Below are 23,656 nucleotides of genomic sequence, written 5' to 3'. Positions count from 1 at the left end.
AAACGTTTAGGTAAATATAATAAAATGACAGGTCGATTTGCAATATAGAGTGGGGATATTTAATGTGCAAAGACAGCAAAGACCATAAAAGTATTGAGCTCAACTCACATTGCTTAATTATTTCCTGAGAAACAACCATCACGCCTCCTTAACTCGGTTGAATTTAAGATGCTGCAAATTGATATATGGCAGGGGTGGCTAAACTGTGGCTCAGGAGCCACAGTGGCTCTTTCACTCATGTTGTGTGGCTCTTGAAGCCCTCACTGCCCCGTTGGCCAGCTTGGAGAAGGCATTTGTTTCTTTTTAAATCACTTCTCCAAGCCAAGCCAGCCAACAGCTTGGAGAATGCATTTAAAGTTGCTTTCTTTCCTCCTCCCCCTCTATTTTTCCTTCCTTCCTTCCTTCCTTCCTTCCTTCCTTCCTTCCTTCCTTCCTTCCTTCCTTCCTTCCTTCCTTCCTTCCTCCCTTCCTTCCTGTCTTTCAGCTCTCAAACATTTGATGTTCATGTCTTACAGCTCACAAACATCTTACTTTATTCTATGTGGCTCCTACATTCAGCAAGTTTGGCCATCGCATCAGTGGCAAGACAACGCGTTACTGCACAGGAGATAGGGTTGCCAAGTCCAATTCAAGAAATATCTGGGGACTTTGGGGGTGGAGCCAGGAGACATTGGGGCGGAGCCAGGAACAAGGGTGTGACAGGAATAATTGAACTCCAAGGGAGTTCTGGCCATCACATTTAAAGGGACAGCACACCTTTTTAAATGTCTTCCTTCCATAGGAAATAATGAAGGATAGGGGTACCTTCTTTTCGGGCTCTTAGAATTCGACCCCCTGGTCCAATCATTTTGAAACTTGGGGGGTACTTTGGGGAGAGGCACTAGATGCTATACTGAAAATGTGGTGCCTCTACCTAAAACAACAGCTCCCCCAGAGCCCCCGAAACCTCCAGATCAATTCCCCATTATACCCTATGAGAATCGATCTCCACATAGGGAATAATGAAGTGCTCCCTCTCCCACCCCCACCCTGTTTCTGGCGACTCTGAAGCGAGGGATTGGCGTCTCTACTCACGAGTTGCTGCCAACTTCTTCCAAGTAACACAGACACACCATCCCAAGAGGAAGCCTTTCAATTGTTGACTGAAGCCTCCGGAGTTGGAAAGCCACATGGTCCTCTGGGGGAGGGGCTTCCCCCCCACCCCCGGCCAGCTGACTGGGGGCAGGAAAGAGCATGGGAAAGCTGAAGAACCCCACTGGGACCTGGGGATTAGCAAGCCTAACAGGAGAGTACAGTGTGTCAGTAAGCGTTCTCGCCTGAAAATTATTCCTGAAGTGGAAAGCTTGGGGAAAACATTTTTTTGTGAAATGAGAAACTCATTGCTACAAAAGCTGGTTCTGTGGAAGACTGAACTCTGTTGAAGAAATTGCTACAAGCTGGGCTTTTTTTAGTAGCAGGAACTCCTTTGCATATTAGGCCACACCCCCTTGATGTAGCCAATCCTCCAGGAGCTTACAGGGCCTACTGTAAGCTCTTGGAGGACTGGCTACATCAGGGATGTGTGGCCCAAAATGCAAAGGAGCTCCTAACCCTGCTACAAGAAAAGGCCTGGCTACAAGTTACACGATGGATTCCCTATGAAAGAAAATGGAGTACCTTCTATGGACGTTTGAAGTTCTATGACAATAGAAGGACTTCTTGTTCTAGTAGAACAGTTGTATGTTCTGTTGTATATTGGTGCTTACAAAAAAGAGGGCTTTCACACTGAATGCAAGGAGAATTTTATTGAAATATTTGTTATACATCTTTAAGTGGTGTCACGAGTGTTTGATTTGGGGCTAGTTTTCATGGAAGCAGCTGCTATGCTGAAGAAGAAGAAGACCGTAGATTTACACCCCACCCTTCTCTCTCAGTCAGAGTCTCAGAGCGCCTTACAATCTCCTTTTATCTTCGTCCCCCAGAACAGACACCCCGTGAGGTATCTTTCAAGGACAACTCCTACGAGAGCTACGGCTGACCCAAGGCCATTCCAGAAACCACTCCTATCCATCATTCCCACTTGTGTTGCACATCACTGTGTGGCATCGACGGGGAAGTGACATGGTGGCACAGACTGTGCCTTTAGGAAACATGAGAAATTACTCTCATGAGAAACATTCAGGGCTAGCTCCAGAGCTTGGAGGGGGGAAACCCCAGCAAGAAGTTTCTGGCTATAGCCCTCCTGCCATGCGGGTCCAGACGCGAGGCGCGAATGCTCCGAGCAGGTGGGCAACTGAATCAGCAACGGTTCGACTTGCTGCTCTTGGCAATGGTGAGCAGTCATCACCCGCCCTTCTAGCTGACCTTCCTCAGAGCAAGGGGTCAGAGAGGTCTGGTGGTGAAGGGAAGCATGCCAAGTCGTGGCCAATTCTTGGCGATCCCATTGGGTTTTTAAGGTCAGAGACATTCAGAGGTAGTTTGCCACTGTTCGCCTCTTTGTAGCAACCCTGGACTTCCTAGGACGTCAGGAGTGTCAAACATGCATCCTAAGGGGCCACATCAGGCCCCTGGAGGGCTCCTATCAGGCCCCCGAGCAACTCGCTGTCATCTGCTTCCTTCTCTCTCTCTCCCTTCCTTCTGCATCACAGCTTGCTTTGCCAGGCTTGCTCAATTGCGCAGGAGCTACAGAACAAAGCCTCTATTTTCTCCACTGGCTGATCAGCACGTGAAGGAACTTATAAACAAAAGCTCATAATGCCCAGCCATTTCATGTTTTCCCCTGGGTCTTAGGCTCAAAGCATTGGCCATGAGATTTCTGTAATAAACGTCACGAAATCAAAAAATAGGTTTGCAACTTACAGGCACATGGCTGAACAACACCTGAACAGCATACTCACGATTGCTACAGCACAGACATTGTCTCCAATCCGGAGACCCGTTTCCTGTCACAACAAACCACGGCTTGCCATTATGTGTCACTGCTGCCACTTTCTTGAAACGGAGGTACAAATCTGTTCCAACTTATTCTTTTAAGACAGCACAAAAGCTAGTGTCCAAAGAGCACAAAAAAGATTACTTCTCGCCAACACCCTGTTTGTAGAACTACATTTTTAAAAACTAACAGGGACGGGTGCTCAGGTTTTTGTTTGAGCTATGTCAGCAATCAAAGATGGCTTCCACCAACTGTGGAGCATTTCCAGTGCCCAAGCTTGGCATGTACATGGAACAAATTTTCTCTGCGATATACATCAGGTAAAAAATGGAAGATGGCCCTGACAGTTGCGTCCCCGAATTTAAACAAAGAAAGGGGAATGACGAGCCAGTAGTTTGACCTGGAATAAGGTAACTTCAATTTTTTTTAATGCCAAGCCTATGAACAGTCAAGGCACTCCAAAAGCAAGAACAACCCCTGGCCTAATGCATTTTAATGCATTTTGTAGCTTCTCCCTTCTCCACTATTCCAATAAGAGATGAGCAATTTAAAAATTAAAAAAAACAAATTGTTCAAGATTTCTGGGTTGAGCTGCTTAAGAGCATTTTAAGGGGTTATCGGATATGAACATGATGTATCGCAGCGATGATCCGTCGAGCGTCATTATTTTGCTTGGGGCTGGATTTGTCAAGCGTCTGCAGCTTCTATCGAATGTAACATGACAACAGAAGTCAACTTGGTAGGAAGCTCTGGAGACAAAAGTACTTGCAAAGAAAAAAAGCACGAAAGAAAGAAAGCACGAAAGAAAGAAAGCACGAAAGAAAGCAAGAAAGAAAAAAAGAAAGAAAGAAAGAAAGAAAGAAAGAAAGAAAGAAAGAAAGAAAGAAAGAAAGAAAGAAAGAAAGAAAGAAAGAAAGAAAGAAAGAAAGAAGGCAGGCAAGTAAGCAAGAAAAAGAAAGAAGGCACGAAAGCAAGCAAGCAAGAAGAAAGAAGGCACGAAAGCAAGCAAGAATGAAAGAAAGCAAGAAAGCAGGCAGGCAAGCAAGCAAGAAAAAGAAAGAAACACAAAAGAAAGCAAGCAAGAAAAAGAAAGAAACACAAAAGAAAGCAAGCAAGAAAGAAAGAAAGCAAGCAAGAAAGAAAGCAAGAAAGCAAGCAAGCAAGAAAGAAAGCAAGAAAGAAAGCAAGAAAGAAAGAAGGCAAGAAAGAAGGCAAGTAAGCAAGCAGGCAAGTAAGCAAGAAAAAGAAAGAAAGCATGAAAGAAAACACAAAAGCAAGCAAGAATGAAAGAAAGCAAGAAAGAAAACAAGAAAGCAAGCAAGAAAGCAAGCAGGCAAGCAAGCAAGAAAAAGAAAGAAACACAAAAGAAAGCAAGAAAGAAAGCACGAAAGAAAGAAAACAAGAAAGAGAATTTCTGTCTAACTCAAGTATTTCCTTGCAGGTTGCGTGAAACTTGGTTCCACTCACCCACCCACCTCCATTAAAAGGGGCTCTCTTCTCTTATAATTGGCATCCAGGTGGAAGCTCAGCATGTATCATTCATCCGTTGCACTGTCAATCTTTGACTGACTCCAGAAACTGCTAATACAACAATCATCTGCCAGCTTTAAACGGTGTTGACTTGAATGACAGTAAAATATGAGCCCTGAGCCGGAAGGCCCAGGCAAGCCCAATCTCGTTAGTTCTCGGAAGCCTAAGCAGGGTCAGATCTGGTTGGTATTAGGAAATCCGAGGCTGGGACACAATGGCAAACCACCTCTGAACATCTCTTGATTGAACACTTCAGAGGTGTTGAACTGTTACGAGGGCCGGATCTGACATAAATGGGACTTTGTGAGGCCGGATCATGAGTGTCATAAAATGTAATGCCAGGAAAACTTTATAAAGGACGCAGACAAACACAATTAAAGATTTTTTAAAAATCTTTTTAAAAATCTTTTTTTAAACCTCGGCCGGTAAAAGGGAGGGTTGGCTCAGTAGCTCTGCTGTGCGATTGAGAGAGCCTGACAAAGCAAGCTCTCCCTCCCCTGCTTCCTCCCCAAGGGAGGAGCCTCAACCAACAGAGAAAACAGTGGTTTTGCTCCATATGTCCTGTGTGATTGAGCAAGCACAGAAAGCACCTATAAGACCAGTGAGGGCTAATGTTTTAAGCATGTTTTATTTCAAGGTTGTTGTTTTTTAAAAAAATCTTTGTGTTTATTTGCATCCTTTATAAAGTTTATATAGCTACTACCTAATCTTAAACAGGTATACTCATGTATTCTTGGTGCTTGGGGGGGGGGCACAGTGGGAAGGCTTCAAGATCCAGCCCTCATAACAAATGAGTTTGACACCCCTGCTCTATACCGTTATGAGTACTTTTTCATGTTCCCATGGATTGAAACTTTTTTACTATGAATTCAGGAAACCTCCAGTTTGTTAAATTTATTTATTTGTAATTACAATTCTTTGTAACTTGTACATTTGCTACAAATACAGACTTCATTATTGAAGTGTCTTAGAACACAGAGTGCGCTACAGGAGGTGGCAGCGGCTACAAGCATAGCCAGCTTCAAGACGGGGTTAGATAAAAATATGGAGCAGAGGTCCATCAGTGGCTATTAGCCACAGTGTGTGTGTGTGTATTTATTTGTAATTACAATTCTTTGTAACTTTGCTGTGAGCCGCCCTGAGCCACTTTGTGGGAAGGGCGGGATATAAGTTATAGAATAAATAAATAAATAAATAAATATAAATTTTTGGCCACTATGTGACACAGAGTGTTGGAGTGGATGGGCCATCGCCCTGATCCAACATGGCTTCTCTTATGTTCGTATGTGACACAGAGTGTTGGACTGGATGGGCCACTGGCCTGACCCAACATGGCTTCTCTTATGTTCTTATGAGACACAGAGTGTTGGACTGGATGGGCCGCTGGCCTGATCCAACATGGCTCCTCTTATGTTCTTATGTGACACAGAGTGTTGGACTGGATGGGCCACTGGCCTGATCCAACATGGCTTCTCTTATGTTCTTATGTGACACAGAGTGTTGGACTGGATGAGCCATTGGCCTGACCCAACATGGCTTATGTTCTTATGTGACACAGAGTGTTGGACTGGATGGGCCATTGGCCTGACCCAACATGGCTTCTCTTCTGTTCTTATGTGACACAGAGTGTTGGACTGGATGGGCCATTGGCCTGACCCAACATGGCTTATGTTCTTATGTGACACAGAGTGTTGGACTGGATGGGCCATTGGCCTGACCCAACATGGCTTCTCTTCTGTTCTTATGTGACACAGAGTGTTGGACTGGATGGGCCATAGGCCTGACCCAACATGGCTTCTCTTATGTTCTTATGAGACACAGAGTGTTGGACTGGATGGGCCACTGGCCTGATCCAACATGGCTTCTCTTATGTTCTTATGTGACACAGAGTGTTGGACTGGAGGGGCCACTGGCCTGATCCAACATGGCTTCTCTTATGTTCTTATGTGACACAGAGTGTTGGACTGGATGGGCCACTGGCCTGATCCAACATGGCTTCTCTTATGTTCTTATTTTGGTTTTTTTTCCAGTTTTTTTCTGTCTCCTCATTAAAGGGCGAGGGACCAGACTCAGGAAACAATAAAGGCGATCCTACTCCCTACTGTAGATCCCTGTAATTCTGTTCTTTTGCACAGCTTGAGAATATTTTGGCTACTGGAAGGACCCAGTGAAAAATAACTGCTGGCTACATGGGCTGTGTTCAAACTCTCTTCGGTGTAATAAATCAGACTGGCTCCACCGTTCCCTGAGCTACGTGAACCTTGCCCTTCTATTCCTCCTTTTTAAAAACATTTCGCTTTATCCAGTTACATAATTGTTCTTCTCTAATACGTGTATTTTTCAAGGTGAACAAAGCTGCAACGATTACATTTGTCCCGGTCACTAAGGTGACCGCCTTTCATAGACGTCTACTCGGAGAAAATTGCATACTTTCAATCAACTGCTATGACTAGCTATCTGAGTAGGCTTTAGACTGATCTTACTCTCTCGATAAACATAGAATTCCTGCATTTTCAAAAAAGTGGATTCAGGGAGGAGGGGAGGAGAGGAAGAAGAGGAGGAACCTCAAAAAAGGTATTACAGCATTGGAAAAAAGTGGAGAAAAGGGCAACTGGAATGATTAAAGGTTTGGAACACTTTCCCCATGAAGAAAGGTTAAAACACTTGGGGCTCTTTAGCTTAGAGAAACGTCGACTGAGGGGTGACATGACAGAGGCTTACAAGATTATGCCTGGGATAGAGAAGGTAGAGAAAGAAGTACTTTTCTCCCTTTCTCACAATATGACAACTCGTGGGCACACAGTGAAATTGCTGAGCAGTCGGGTTAGAATGGAGAAAAAGGAAGTACATCTTCACCCAAAGGGTGATTAACATGTGGAATTCACTGCCACAGGAGGTGGTGGCAGCTGGCAGCATAGCCAGTTCAAAAGAGGATTAGAAAACAGATGGAGCAGAGATCCAACAGTGGCTATTAGCCGCAGCTTATTGTTGGAACTCTCTGTCTGGGGCAGTGATGCTCTGTATTCTTGGTGCTTTGGGGGGGGGGGGCGCACAGTAGGAAGGCTTCTAGTATCCTGGCCCCACTGATGGACCTCCTGATGGCACCTGGTTGTTTTTGGCCACTGTGTGACACAGAGTGTTGGACTGGATGGGCCACTGGCCTGATCCAACATGGTTTCACTTAAGTTCTTATGTGACACAGAGTGTTGGACTGGATGGGCCATTGGCCTCATCCAACATGGTTTCACTTATGTTCTTATGTGACACAGAGTGTTGGACTGGATGGGCCACTGGCCTGATCCAGCATGGCTTCTCTTATGTTCTTATGTGACACAGAGTGTTGGACTGGATGGGCCATTGGCCTGATCCAACATGGCTTCTCTTATGTTCTTATGTGACACAGAGTGTTGGACTGGATGGGCCACTGGCCTGATCCAACATGGCTTCTCTTATGTTCTTATGCTCTTCGGAAGAGAAGGAACAAGAGGAGAGAGACGAAGGAAGGAGGAGGAAGAGGGAAGAAGTAGTTTTATACTCTGCCCAAAGGAATCTCAAAGCAGCTTACAACCACCGTCCCTTCCTCTCCCCACAACAGACATCCTGTGAGGTAGGTGGGGCTGAGAGAACTCTGAGAAAACTGGGACTGACCCAAGGTCATCCAGCTGGCTTTATGTGGAGTGGGGAATCAAACTCGGTTCTGTCAGATTAGAGTCCACCACTCTTAACCACTGTACCAAACTGGCTCCTTTTTCGCTCTCCCACCTCTGCGTCAAATGTTACAATGATATTGTTTGCGCTTCTTCTTCCTAGTTAACCCTCTACTCCGCACTAACCTTACTGACTGTTTTACCCAGCATACTCTTCCCCCCTTTCAGGTTTGTACTACTTGGTTTTCTGAAAACTCACCTACGTACACAACCTTGCTTTAAAATAAAAAAATCTAGACTGCTGTGTGTGGCAGCTACCAAATCTATGTAACCGCCACAAAACAGATTCGTGGGATTCTCAGGAAGTCATCTTATCCAACACAGAAATTATGTGTGAACTTGCTTTTACATTCTAGGTTGAAAGTCAATAGAAAGACGGAGTCACCTGTGCAAACACAACTGGAAGAGGGAAAAGCAGGATGGGAGAAAAAGGTAAATGCAACATTGAAATTTTCACTCATCTCTTGAGTAGGGCTGAAAATATCTGGGGACTTTGGGGTTGGAGCCAGAAGCAAGGTTGGAACAAGCTTCATTGAACTCCAAAGGGAGTTCTGGCCATCACATTTCAAGGGACCGCACACCTTTTAAACGCCTTCCCTCCTGGGAAATCTGGAAATCTATCAGATTTCCTGGAAAATCCTGCAAAATTTCCTGGAAATCTATCAGATATTTCTTGAACCTTGTTGGTCTTCTATGCATGTATTGTAAAAGATTGGGTTCCAGTGAAAAATAAGCCTCCAAACTGAAGGAAGACGGATGAAACGTCTTGGTATCTAGAACAGACGTCTTTGGAAGGGCTTCATTTAGCTCCATGAACTAAATACTGGAATATGGCTATTCCTTTGTGATTGAAAAGCTCGTTGAACTGCTTTTGAACTGATTTGTGGGAATATCCTTTTGAAGCATATTTTTGTTCATTTGAAGTTCTATGGGCAAGCCTGGTCAGAACACCATGACCTTCACAGAGGTCCATCAGTGGTTATTAGCCACAGCTTGTTGGAACTCTCTGTCTGGGGCAGTGATGCTCTGTATTCTTGTGCTGGTGCAGGGGAGGGCACAGTGGAAGGGCTTCTAGCCCTACTGGTGGACCTCTTGATGGCATTTGGTTTTTTTGAACACTGTGGCACAGAGTGTTGGACTGGATGGGCCATTGGCCAGATCCAACGTGGCTTCTCTTACGTTCTTATGTGTGGGGCAGTGTTGCTTTGCATTCTTGATGCTTGGGGGGGCACAGTGGGAGAGTTTCTGGCCCCACTGGTGGACCTCCTGATGGCACTTGGGTTTTTGGCCACTGTGTGACACAGAGTGTTGGACTGGATGGGCCATTAGCTGGATCCAACATGGCTTCTCTTACGTTCTTATGTGTGGGCAGTGTTGCTTTGAATTCTTGGTGCTTGGGGGGGGGGGCACAGTGGAAGGGCTTCTAGCCCCACAGGTGGACCTCCTGATGGCACTTGGGTTTTTTGGCCACTGTGACACAGAGTGTTGGACTGGATGGGCCATTGGCCAGATCCAACATGGCTTCTCTTACGTTCTTATGTCTGGGGCAGTATTGCTTTGCATTCTTAGTGCTTGGGGGGCACAGTGGGAGGGCTTCTGGCCCCACTGATGGACCTCCTGATGGTACTTGGGTTTTTTGGCCACTGTGTGACACAGAGTGTTGAACTGGATGGGCCATTGGCCTGATCCAACATGGCTTCTCTTATGTGGCACAGAGTGTTGGACTGAATAATAATAATAATACTTTTTTTGGACTGGATGGGCCATTGGCTTGATCCAACATGGCTTCTCTTATGTTCTTATGTGACACAGAGTGTTGGACTGGATGGGCCATTGGCCTGACCCAACATGACTTCTCTTATGTGACACAGAGTGTTGGACTGGATGGGCCATTGGCCTGATTCAACATGGCTTCTCTTATGTTCTTATGTGACACAGAGTGTTGGACTGGAGGGGCCATTGGCCTGATTCAACATTGCTTCTCTTATGTTCTTATGTGACACAGAGTGTTGGACTGGATGGGCCATTGGCCTGATCCAACATGGCTTCTCTTATGTTCTTATGTGACACAGAGTGTTGAACTGGAGGGGCCACTGGCCTGACCCAACATGGCTTCTCTTCTGTTCTTATGTGACACAGAGTGTTGGACCGGATGGGCCACTGACCTGATCCAACATGGGTTCTCTTCTGTTCTTATGTGATACAGAGCGTTGGACTAGATGGGCCATTGGCTTTATCCAACATGGCTTTTCTTATGTGACACAGAGTGTTGGACTGGAAGGGACATTGGCCTGATCCAACATGGCTTCTCTTATGTTCTTATGTGACACAGAGTGTTGGACTGGATGGGCCACTGGCCTAATCCAACAGGACTTCTCTTATGTTCTTATGTGACACAGAGTGTTGGACTGGATGGGCCATTGGCCAGACCCAACATGACTTCTCTTATGTGACACAGAGTGTTGGACTGGATGGGCCATTGGCCTGATCCAACACGCTTCTCTTATGTTCTTATGTGACACAGAGTGTTGGACTGGAGGGGCCATTGGCCTGATCCAACATGGCTTCTCTTATGTTCTTATGTGACACAGAGTGTTGAACTGTAGGGGCCACTGGCCTGACCCAACATGGCTTCTCTTCTGTTCTTATGTGACACAGAGTGTTGGCCTGGACGGGCCATTGACCTGATCCAACATGGCTTCTCTTGTGTTCTTATGTGATACAGAGTGTTGGACTAGATGGGCCATTGGCTTTATCCAACATGGCTTTTCTTATGTGACACAGAGTGTTGGACTGGATGGGCCACTGGCCTGATCCAACAGGGCTTCTTTTATGTTCTTATGTGACACAGAGTGTTGGACTGGATGGGCCACTGGCCTAATCCAACAGGGCTTCTCTTATGTTCTTATGTGACACAGAGTGTTGGACTGGATGGGCCACTGGCCTGATCCAACAGGGCTTCTCTTATGTTCTTATGTGACACAGAGTGTTGGACTGGATGGGCCACTGGCCTGATCCAACAGGGCTTCTCTTATGTTCTTATGTGACACAGAGTGTTGGACTGGATGGGCCACTGGCCTAATCCAACAGGGCTTCTCTTCTGTTCTTATGTGACACAGAGTGTTGGACTGGATGGGCCATTGACCTGATCCAACATGGCTTCTCTTCTGTTCTTATGTGATACAGAGTGTTGGACTAGATGGGCCATTGGCTTTATCCAACATGGCTTTTCTTATGTGACACAGAGTGTTGGACTGGAAGGGACATTGGCCTGATCCAACATGGCTTCTCTTATGTGACACAGAGTGTTGGACTGGATGGGCCATTGGCCTGACCCAACATGACTTCTCTTATGTGACACAGAGTGTTGGCCTGGATGGGCCATTGACCTGATCCAACATGGCTTCTCTTGTGTTCTTATGTGATACAGAGTGTTGGACTAGATGGGCCATTGGCTTTATCCAACATGGCTTTTCTTATGTGACACAGAGTGTTGGACTGGATGGGCCACTGGCCTGATCCAACATGGCTTCTCTTATGTTCTTATGTGACACAGAGTGTTGGACTGGATGGGCCACTGGCCTAATCCAACAGGGCTTCTCTTATGTTCTTATGTGACACAGAGTGTTGGACTGGATGGGCCACTGGCCTGATCCAACAGGGCTTCTCTTATGTTCTTATGTGACACAGAGTGTTGGACTGGATGGGCCACTGGCCTGATCCAACAGGGCTTCTCTTATGTTCTTATGTGACACAGAGTGTTGGACTGGATGGGCCACTGGCCTAATCCAACAGGGCTTCTCTTATGTTCTTATGTGACACAGAGTGTTGGACTGGATGGGCCAGTGACCTGATCCGACATGGCTTCTCTTATGTTCACATTACACTGTTTTGCTATGTAAAAGTTATGGTGTCTCTTAGTGGTTTTTTTATTTACACATTTGTATGCTAAGATCCTATAGTTTCACTACCCACCCGGGGACTGGCAACCCTCATCTCTGAAACTCACTGCGTGATTCACTTTTTTTTGGTAGTTCAGCTTCAACCACAGAATCGTTGTGAGGCTAAAAACATCGCTCTGAACTCCTCCGCGAAAGACTTGGGCAACAATTCCCTTCTGCACCACCTGCAGTTTTCATTACACTGCCCGATAAGAAACTACACAGCAGGATGGCACGGGCGTATGTCGCGACCGCATCTGCTTTTCGTACGGCTGCCGGGTCCAACTCAAGAAATATCTGGGGACGTTGTGGGGGCGGAGCCAGGAGCAAGGCTGGGACGAGCACGACTGAACTCCAAAGGGAATTCTTCTTCAGATAAGTGGGCCTGCACACAAAAGCTCACACCCTGAATGAACTTTTGTTGGTCTTAAAGGTTCCCCCGGGGTCAAAATTTGTTCTGCTGCTTCGAACCAACCTGGCAGCCCACTTGGATCTACTTATTTAAGTTTAAGTTTATTTCAATTTATATCCCGCCCTTCCCACCGAAGCGGCTCAGGGCGGCTCACAACATATAAAATCTAACATAGAATTTTAAATTTAAAATACATCAATTACAACGGTTAAAACAGTAAAAATAATAAAACTTTTAAACAGCGATCTATCAAAATACTACACTGAACCTTCTATAGAATTTCTAATGCCAGTTAATTATAGGCCAGCGGAAGAGGGCTGTCTTACGGGCCCTGCGGAACTGGCCGAGGTCCCGCAGGGCCCTCACCTCTTCCGGCAGCTGGTTCCACCAGCAAGGAACCGTTACAGAAAAGGCCCTTCTTATCAGGAAAGAAGGGGCCGACCGAGCTATCCTGTCTGACTGGCCTTTCCTCTCGCTGTCCCCCCCCTGCAGGGTGGTCTTCTCTTCTTTTTGTACGCCAACCGTTGCTTATTCCAACACACAACTGGATGGCTCTGGCAAGCTGCCATTTCGCTGAAGGTTTGGTAACGACACGAAACTAGAGTGTGTAGGTAAAGCAACCACAGAACAATAACACTGTATATATTGCTTACAATAAGGCGTTGTGTATTTGCACGTCTGTACACATATAATCAGGGCTTTTTTTGTAGCAGGAACTCCTTTTCATATTAGGCCACATACCCCCTGATGTAGCCAATCCTCCAAGAGCTTACAAAAAAGAGCCTTGTAAGCTCTTGGAGGATTGGCTACATCAGGTGGGTGTGGCCTAATACGCAAAGGAGCACCTGCTAGAATTTCACCCCTGATGAAGCCAATCCTCCAAAAGCTTACAGGGCTCCTCTTACAGGGTCTACTGGAAGCGCCAGGAGGATTGGCTACATCAGGGAGGTGTGGCCTAATATGCAAAGGAGCTCCTGCTGCTGCTGCAAAAAAGCCTTGCATATAATGTTACATATCCCAAAGTCATGGTACAAACAGAACCAACTTTTCAATAACAGAAATCCCTATATAAGACTCTTGTTAATTTCCAGACACTGGTCAATTTCTAGTGGGGCTTCTTCTTGCACTTCCTTAAGGGGTGATGCCACGCCTCCCAGGTTTAATACTGTTGTGTTTGAAGAGGCTTTCCCTTCTTCAAATCACCTACATTAAAATTGGAACCACCGCTCAAACATTTCCCTTTTATCGCAATAGTCCATCAGTAACATATGGGCATATGAAGCTGCCTTCTACTGAATCAGACCCTCGGTCCATCAAAGTCAGTATTGTCTTCTCAGACTGGCAGCGGCTCTCCAGGGTCTCAAGCTGAGGTTTTTCACGCCTACTTGCCTGGACCCTTTTTTGGAGATGCCAGGGATTGAACCTGGGACCTTCTGCTTACCAAGCAGATGCTCTACGCCTGACTCTGAGTCACCGTCCCTCCCTGGCAGTCTGGGTTATTTCGCCGAAGGTGCCTGAGACTGTGATGCTTTCAGTCATGTTCTGCGTTTTAAGGGAAGAGGCGTGGAGAAGGGAGTGCGCAAAGGCATGAGACATGCTACGTTCTTCCAAAAGGAAGGAGATATCCCCTCATCCTGTCCCAAAACGATCTACGGTTACGGACGTGAAAAAGACGCTCTTACGGAATGTAAAGGTTTCATGGAAATGGATATTTCAATTAGCTTCCTAAGCAAGGTGAAATAAAAAGCATGTTTCGGTTTTTGTTTTTTTTACTGAAACAGTTGACCATTTGTTATTGTACTGCTCTCTGTATGGGGTATTTGGACTCTGTTAGAGAGACTGGTGCAGAGGTTAAGAGCGCTGGACTGTAATCTGGAGAACCAGGTTTGATTCCCCACTCCTCCACTTGCAGCTGCTGGAATGGCCTTGGGTCAGCCAGAGCTCTCGTAGGAGTTGTCCTTGAAAGGCCAGCTGCTGCGAGAGCCCTCTCAGCCCCACCCACCTCACAGGTGTCTATTGTGGGGGGAGAAAATATGGGAGATTGTAAGCCGCTCTGAGTCTCTGATTCAGAGAGTAGGGCGGGGTATAAATCTGCATTTCTTCTATTGCAGTCTGGTACGGCGGTGTAGCCTTTTATGGTCATGTAGCAGGATCCATATTATAACCTTGATATATTGTGTTCAGTTCTCCCTCTAAGCTGTGGAGTCTTGTGGAGAGAAGGGTGGGGTATAAATCTGCAATCTTCTTCTTCTTCTTCTCTCTGCGCCCCACCTGCCTCACAGGGTGTCTGTTGTGGGGAGAGGAAAGGAAGGAGGAGGAGAAGACGACCACAGATTTATATCCCGCTGTTTGCTCTGAATCAGAGCGGCTTACAATCTCCTATATCTTCTCCCGCCACAACAGACACCCTGTGAGGTAGGTGGGGCTGAGAGAGCTCTCCCAGAAGCTGCCCTTTTCAAGGACAACCTCTGTGAGAGCTATGGCTGTCCCAAGGTCTGTAAGCCACGCTGAGATTCTGAGTGAAGTGGAGGCATAAATCCAACCCTTCTTTTTCTTTTACACAACTCCAATCTTATCAGATTGTCAGAGCTGATGAATTTTATATTTCCCAACTCCTCTCAAATTGTTCTACCCAGACAGCCTTTAAGTTGGCTAAAATTTCGCGCTTCTGCATGCTTAACAAGGAAGCAGCTGGTTAACTCTTTTTCATTAATTATGTCTGTACTATTGAAATCAGCTTTTTATGGGGCTCTGAAATTATACTGTACGTAGGTGTGCTAATGAATTTTATCCATGTGTCAGTCTTAGCCGATTTATGATCATAATAAAGAAAGCAAAGAGCTTTTAAAAAATGAAAGCATCAGCAATTGTTGCAACTGAATTTCCAGTCGCTGATGCAAGCTCTCGGCTTCTTAAATTTTTCACCTCATTACACATCAATTAAACATTTTTGCTACCTAAAGACTCAAACGTGTTGATTTTTCTGCTGAGGAAGAAGAGATTGCATTTATACCCTGCCCTTCATTAGCTGATGGAATCTTAGAGCAGCTTACAATCTCTTTTCCCCTTCCCACAACAGACAGCCTGTGAGGTAGGTGGGGCTGAGAGAGCTCTGACAGAAACTGCTCTTGAGAGGAACAGCTCTGAGAGAGTTATGACTGACCCAAGGTTATACCAGCAGGTGGAGGAGTGGGGAATCAAACCTGGTTCTCCCAGATAAAAGTCTGTGCACTTAACCACTACACCAAACTGGAAGTCTCACAGCCTCATTTTATCCAAACCACCTCCTAACCAGTACCTAAATCACTCAGTCTATACAAGCAGTAAGACCTAAGATCCATCAGAGACCTTGGGATAATTAGGAATATTCTGGATTACACAAACAACGTATTCTGGATTTTATTTTATCTATTTTATTTAATTTTTTAGCCTGCCTTTCCCTTAGGACAGGCTCAGGGCAGGTCACATCATAAGAACAATCAACAATAAAAACAATAAAGGACCAATTTAAATATATAACGTCTAAAACTACAGAATGACTAAAATGGCAGCTTCTGCCTCACAGACAGGGCCCGTTGTCCAGGTCCAGCAGATCTTATAGCGCTGGGATGGAATGAAGGGGGTAGGCCGGTAACAAGTGACGTCCGCTGCCTCAGCTGAAAGCCTGGCGAAAGAGCTCTCTTTTACAAGCCCTGAGGAACTGGAGCAGATCCCGCAGGGCCCGGATCACCAGGGGGAGTTCATTCCACCAGGGAGGGGCCAGAGCTGAAAAGGCCCTGACCCTCGTTGAGGCCAGACGAACGTCTCTGGGACCAGTTATTACCAAAAGTTGCTGGGTCGCTGATTGTAAAGACCTCTGGGGCTCATACAAGAATTTTCACATGAATATAACAAGATTAAAAACTGCTTACCTGTCCACTCTTCCCAAGTTCCATTTCGACGATTGCTACGGGACTGTTCAACTGGTCTACGTGCCTCGACTGTGACTTCACATCCACTCTCCAATTTATGTTTCTCAAGGTGTTTTCCCACCTGCTTTGATTGATCAGGCTGTCTCGAATTTTCGCTCTGTGGTTCTTCCAGAATTTCGCAAGGGCCGCTGCTTGGTCGCTCGTGATGCCGCCGGGTTTCTTGGTTTGAGCGGTCAAAAACGCCTCCAACTGGTTGGAATCCATGTCCGCTGAAGCGATCGACTGGAAACAGCAAAAACAAAACAAAGTCCGACTCATACTTGTTGACAATCAAAGGTTATTGCGCACATCTCTATTATTACTTAAAACACGATGTCAAATATGGCTGCTTTGGAAACCTGGAGTAGATTTAATTTCCGCTGTCAAAATACAGCGAAAAGATGTCCTGCCAAGAAAGTGCAAGACAGTTGGCTAACAGTAAAGGAATAAATGCTTCCTTGAGGTACGTGCTCAATCTTGGTGTCAGGAAAATGGTAATGTGAGCTGTGACCCATCGGACTTATCGCACTGGCGTGACAATTTTCAGGCCTTATTTTGTATGGGGGTATCTGGCTGTCTTCAACCAGCACCAGGGCCTTTTTGGCTATGGCCCCAGCCTGGTGGAACTCTCTTACCAGTGAGATACAGGCACTGCGGGACTTGGCTCAGTTTCGCAGGGCCTGTAAAACTGAGATGTCCGCTGGGCATATGGTTGATGTCAGCGACGGCTGGAGAGAAAGGTGGCCTCCCGAGGCCCCCCCCCTTTATTCTTTTATGTTTAATCCATATTCCCTATGGGTGGAATATGGATTATATAGCATCCACTTCAGCTACCATAACAGATATGTTAGCCACTCTAGCTACCCGTGGAATAGATATGTGGCATGATCCAACGGTAGATTAAATTGTTGAATAGTACTAGATTTTAATTGTATCATATATATAGGGATGGCCAAACTGCGACTTGGGAATCACACGTGGCTCTTTCACATATATGGTGTGGCTCTCAAAGCCCCTATCACCCCGGCAACTGGCTTGAAGAAGTCATTTGTCTCTTTAAATCCCTTTGCCAAGCCAGCCGGCGGCCTGGAGAATGCATTTAAAATTAAAGTTGCTTTCTTTCCACTTCTCCCTCCAATCTAGCTTCCTTCCTTCCTCCCTCCCTCCCTCCCTACATCTGACATTCACATCTCGCAGCTCTCAAGCATCTGATATCTATTCCATGCGGCTCTTATCTTAAGCAAGTTTGGCCACCCCAGTATATACCTTGCTCTGTACTGATTATATGCTGTATGCCACCCTGAGTCCTGCTAGCAGGAAGTGGAGAAGGACAGAAATAAACTAAATGATCAGGGTAGATCCTACCCATTCTCCCCACCACTGCTCCAATGAGAAGCCTTCTTCCAGCTTAAGGAGCCACTTCCCAATTTAAGTGTCTCCTCCATTGGAGGAAAAGCCATTTAAATAGGAAGAAAGTCAGAAGAAGAAGAAGAAAAAGATGATATTGGATTTCTACCCACCCTCCTCTCTGAATCTCAGAGCAGCTCACAATCTCCTTTAGCCTCTTCCCCCAACAACAGACACTGTGTGAAGTGGGTGGGGCTGAGAGAGCTCTCCCAGAAGCTGCTCTCCATTGGAGGAAATGTGTCTCCTCCATTGGAGGAAAAGCCATTTAAATAGGAAGAAAGTCAGAAGAAGAAGAAGAAGAAAAAGAAGATGATGATATTGGATTTCTACCCACCCTCCTCTCTGAATCTCAGAGTCTCAGAGCAGCTCACAATCTCCTTTAGCCTCTTCCCCCAACAACAGACACTGTGTGAAGTGGGTGGGGCTGAGAGAGCTCTCCCAGAAGCTGCCCTTTCAAGGACAGCTCTACCAGAGCTCTGGCTGACCCAAGGCCATTCCAGCAGCTGAAAGTGGAGGAGTGGGGAATCAAACCCGGTTCTCCCAGATAAGAATCTGTGCAGTTAACCACTATACCAAACTGGATCCTGCCCATCTTTGCTCCTCTCCCCAGACACGTGGAAGGTGCCCCCCCTTTCCTGTTCTAAAACAGGTACAGCTGCCGGCAGCATGCCAAACCGCCCCCAAAACGTTTCCGCTCACCGAGACTTTTACCGAATGACTTCTCTTAATACCGTTTTTATAAAAACTGTTTTATCCTGAAAAGTGTTGCATTGATTGTGAGCGGTTCGGCGGGTTTGTTTTTGCGCCCCAGCTGGGCGTTTTTGACGCTGGGTTTTAAGGACCCTTTAACGTGCTTTTGTCGGGGTTGTTTTCGTCCTGTTTTATTCTGTAAGCTGTTTAGACAGCTGTGACCTTGCGCTGAGTGAGCCTATTAAGAGAGAACCCAGCATCTCCGGTTCTTCCTTCAAAGGCGGCTGCCTCCAAGCAAGAAAGAAGCACGTTTCAGGCTCAAAGTAAAGAATATTTATTTATCTGAAGAAGAGAATTCAAAAGGTCTGGCTAGCTGCTGTAATAGAAGTTATCCATCAGGCGTCTGGCTTTTTGATTTGCGACTGACTTTTTCAATGATGTCGTTTCAGTTCTTGCGTGATTCTCTTACTCGTTTTTTTCTTACCGGTGTTCTCTCTAAGCTGAGTTAGCGTGAGCTAGCTCACAGCTTTTTAGCCTCTGGCTCACACAGTTTTGTCTAAGCTCAGGAAAAATGGCCCCAGATAGGGTTGCCAATCCCCAGGTGGGGGCACGGGATCCCCCGGTTTGGAGACCCTCCCCCCCCGTTTCAGGGTCACCAGAAAGCGGGGGGGGGGAAGTCTGCTGGGAACTCTGTTATTTCCTGTGGAGACGTATTCCCATAGGAAATAAGGGTATCTTGGGCTCTAGGGGGCGCTGTTTTTTGAGATAGAGGCACCAGTTTTGCAGCGTAGCATCCAGTACCTCTCCCCAAAATACCCCCAAAGTTTCAAAAGGATTGGACCAGGGGGTCCAATTCCATGAGCCCGAAAGAAGGTGCCCCTATCCTTCATTATTTCCTATGGAAAGAAGGCATTCAAAAAGGTGTGTGGTCCTTTGAAATGTGATGGCCAGAACTCCCTTTGCAGTTCGATCCTGCTTATCACACCCTTGCTCCTGGCTCCAACCCCAAAGTCCCCAGATATTTCTTGAACTGGACTTGGCAACCCTAGTCCCAGAACAAACCAATTCCTGCAGCGGCTCACAACTTTAATGCCAGGAGTTCACCAAGACAGGTCCTCTTGTGGATCAAAAACTGGCTAATTAATAGGAAGCAGAGAGTGAGTATAAATGGGCAGTCTTCTCAATGGAGGATGGTAAGCAGTGGGGTGCCGCAGGGCTCAGTACTGTCCCATGCTCTTTAACTTGTTCATAAATGATTTGGAGTTGGGAATAAGCAGCAAAGTGGCTAAGTTTGCAGATGACACTAAATTGTTCAGGGTGGTGAGAACCAGAGAGGATTGTGAGGCACTCCAAAGGGATCTGTTGAGGCTGGGTGAGTGGGCGTCAACGTGGCAGATGAGGTTCAATGTGGCCAAGTGCAAAGTAATGCACATTGGGGCCAAGAATCCCAGCTACAAATACAAGTTGATGGGGTGTGAACTGGCAGAGACTGACCAAGAGAGAGATCTTGGGATCGTGGTAGATAACTCACTGAAAATGACAAGACAGTGTGCGATTGCAATAAAAAAGGCCAATGCCATGCTGGGAATTATTAGGAAGGGAATTGAAAACAAATCAGCCAGTATCATAATGCCCCTGTATAAATCGATGGTGCGGTCTCATTTGGAATACTGTGTGCAATTCTGGTCACCACACCTCAAAAAGGATATTATAGCATTGGAAAAAGTGCAGAAAAGGGCAACTAGAATGATTAAAGGTTTGGAATACTTTCCCTATTAAGAAAGGTTAAAACGCTTGGGGCTCTTTAGCTTGGAGAAACGTCGCCTACGGGGTGGCATGATAGAGGTTTACAAGATTATGCACGGGATGGAGAAAGTAGAGAAAGAAGTACTTTTCTCCCTTTTTCACAATACAACAACTCGTGGGCATTCAATGAAATTGCTGAGCAGTCAGGTTAAAACGGATAGAAGGAAGTACTTCTTCACCCAAAGGGTGATTAACATGTGGAATTCACTGCCACAGGAGGTGGTGGCCGCTACAAGCATAGCCAGCTTCAAGAGGGGACTGGATAAAAATATGGAGCAGAGGTCCATCAGTGGCTATTAGCCACAGTGTGTGTGTGTGTGTATATTTTGGCCACTGTGTGACACAGAGTGTTGGACTGGATGGGCCATTGGCCTGATCCAACATGGCTTCTCTTATGTTCTTATGTGACACAGAGTGTTGGACTGGATGGGCCATTGGCCTGTTCCAACATGGCTTCTCTTATGTTATGTGACACAGAGTGTTGGACTGGATGGGCCATTGGCCTGATCCAACATGCCTTCTCTTACGTTCTTATGTGACACAGAGTGTTGGACTGGATGGGCCATTGGCCTGTTCCAACATGGCTTCTCTTACGTTCTTATGTGACACAGAGTGTTGGACTGGATGGGCCATTGGCCTGATCCAACATGGCTTCTCTTATGTTCTTAAGTAGAATTTTGGCTCACACAAGACTCCACAACTTAGAGGGAGAATTTGCAAGTAACTGCTGGGTTTTCTTGCGGTGTATTTCTTCTATGTGACCACACACGCGCGCGCGCAATTTCAAAACAGACTGTTAGTTGGCATACAACTGACCGGCATCTGAATATCTGAATTTTAAGGAAGACTGTAGGATAGTACGCTGACGAATTGTGTTTATTTTTATTGTCTAAATTATTAATGTATTTTAATTCTTGATTTTATTATTAGAATTTTGTGTTGTGAGCCGCCCTGAGCCCGCTTCGGTGGGGTAGGGCAGGATATAAACCGAAACAAACAAACAAACAAACAAATAAATAGTACAATTAAAAGAAAAAACTTCAATGTAACTAAATATGTTTTTTAAAAACACACTTTTCAAAACAAACAGTAGTGAAGCTTTAATGGGGGGAAGGGATTGTGGAAGAGACGATCTACCTACGGGCCGGATTAAAGACCTCGACGGGCTTGTTCTGGCCCGCGGGGCCGTATCTTTTAACACTCCCACAAAAGACAGTTTTGGGAAAGTCAGATTCACTTAATGCTTAGTAAGATCACAGGACAAAGCACACGGCTCTGTGTTCAACGGTAGGAAAGGGGGCCTGCAAAAACAACAGCAACGAAGATTTACACTTTTTCTCAAATCCAGTGCTAGGAATTCAATTACACAAACACCACTGCTGACAACATTGCCAGCTCTGCTGCTACGGTTAATGGGGAAAGAATATTTTGCATACAAGCGGGGCGGGGGGGGGGGAGGGAAAAGGGAAAATAATTTTTAAAACTTTCAGGAGGAGACAAAGGCCTTGTTCAGAAACCTGGCAGGAACAAACTGGTTCTAGTCTCCTTTGCTCCAAGCAACTGGCTTTTCATACCATCCAGTAAAACAAATCCAGATGACGATATTGGATTTATATCCCGCCCTCCACTCCGAAGAGTCTCAGAGCGGCTCACAATCTCCTTTACCTTCCTCCCCCACAACAGACACCCTGTGAGGTAGATGAAAATATTGGATTTATATCCCGCCCTCCACTCCGAAGAGTCTCAGAGCGGCTCATAATCTCCTTTCCCTTCGTCCCCCACAACAGACACCCCGTGAGGTAGATGAAGATATTGGATTTATATCCCGCCCTGCACTCCTAATTTCAGAGCGGCTCACAATCTCCTTTATCTTCCTCCCCCACAAGAGACACCCTGTGAGGTGGGTGGGGCTGAGAGAGCTCTCACAGTAGCTGCCTTTTCAAGGACAACCTCTGCCAGAGCTATGGGTGACCCAAGGCCATGCTAGCAGGTGCAAGTGGAGGAGTGGGGAATCAAACCCGGTTCTCCCAGATAAGAGTCCGCACACTTAACCACTACACCAAAATGCCGTTTGTGTGGGAACAATTGATCAGAAGAACAGGTTTGTCTAGCCTAATTTTTTCCCTCTTTTTTTGCATCAGTCCAGAAAGAAAGCGGCCACAGATCGCGCAGCAGGAAACACAGATACAAATCCATTCCGCTTTCAGAGAAACAGGGTCGGACAGGCATGTAATGCTAGCGAGAAAAGAACAATTGGCAAAATCCAGGGGGGAAAACACTCTTGGCTTCCAGAAACAGAAGAACTTTACTTGTCGACGGCCGTGGCCGCCGCCCAAGAATCTGCCAGGCCAGGCCGGTAGGCGTTTTTCTTTAACAAAACCCTCCAAATTGCAGATGGCTGCCACCGCGCAGCACAAGGAAATCAAAGCTCGGCAGCAACGACGACAACACACAAGAAAACCTCAATTCAATCTCATGTACCGTGTCAGTCGTTCGGCTGCCTCACAGGCAGGGAGATGTTTTAAGGAAAGGCGAGAAGTTGTCGCTTTATCAAAAAAGGATTGTATTCAAATTCTGTCGCTGCTGCGTGTCTCTATGCCTGGCCACAGCGTCTGCCTCTTTGAGTGTCCTGGGGGCACCTTGCTCTGGAGCAGCTGGCATGAGAACCGCTCACTGGACCACGAAGCAGCACATGTCTTCTCGAAGGGCAGAATCCCCTGAACGTGGGGGTGCATGATATATGGGGGTCCGGATCTTATTTTGGGGTTCAGAGCTTTCAAACTCTCTTCAGTGTTTTTGGTTGAATTCACGAACACCGTATTTTTCGCACCATAAGGCGCTCTGGACGATAGGACGCACCTTCCTACTGGGGGGCGATCCGCTGCCTCTGCCTCCGATCCCGGCGCTTCCCCCGTGCCTGCCTGCCTGGCTCCAGCTCTGACGCTTACAGCCAGCGCCAGGATCGCTCCCTCTGCCCTCCGATCCCGGCGCTTGCTGTAAGCGTCAGAGCTGAAGCCAGGCAGGCAGGCATGGAGGAAGCACGCTGCCCTCTCCACAGCCGGCGCTCACAAAGCGCTGGGTTTGCGGAGGGGGCGGGTGCTTCCTCCGTGCCTTTCTGCCTGGCTTCAGCTCTGATGCTTACAGCAAGCGCCGGGATCGGAGGGCAGAGGGAGCGATCCTGGCGCTTGCTGTAAGTGTCAGAGCTGGAGCCAGGCAGGCAGGCACGGGGGAAGCGCCGGGATCAGAGGCGGAAGCAGCGGATCGCCCCCCCCAGAAAGGTAGGTACTGGTACCTTCGCTCCA

General features: G+C 46.5%; 1 protein-coding gene across 1 annotated transcript in view; it reads right to left on the bottom strand.

The window, feature by feature from the left end:
- COMMD1 (copper metabolism domain containing 1) overlaps positions 1 to 23,656 on the bottom strand; it is a 168,770-nt gene that overhangs the window by 104,648 nt on the left and 40,466 nt on the right. Inside the window, exon 2 of the mRNA XM_060230525.1 lies at positions 16,413 to 16,694. Within this exon, the coding sequence (XP_060086508.1) occupies positions 16,413 to 16,694 (282 nt within the window). The remainder of the gene's footprint in view (positions 1 to 16,412; positions 16,695 to 23,656) is intronic.

Source organism: Heteronotia binoei, chromosome 1, assembly GCF_032191835.1.
Source record: "Heteronotia binoei isolate CCM8104 ecotype False Entrance Well chromosome 1, APGP_CSIRO_Hbin_v1, whole genome shotgun sequence".
Taxonomy (NCBI): Eukaryota; Metazoa; Chordata; class Lepidosauria; order Squamata; family Gekkonidae; genus Heteronotia; species Heteronotia binoei.
This window is presented reverse-complemented; position numbering and strand designations above follow the sequence as displayed.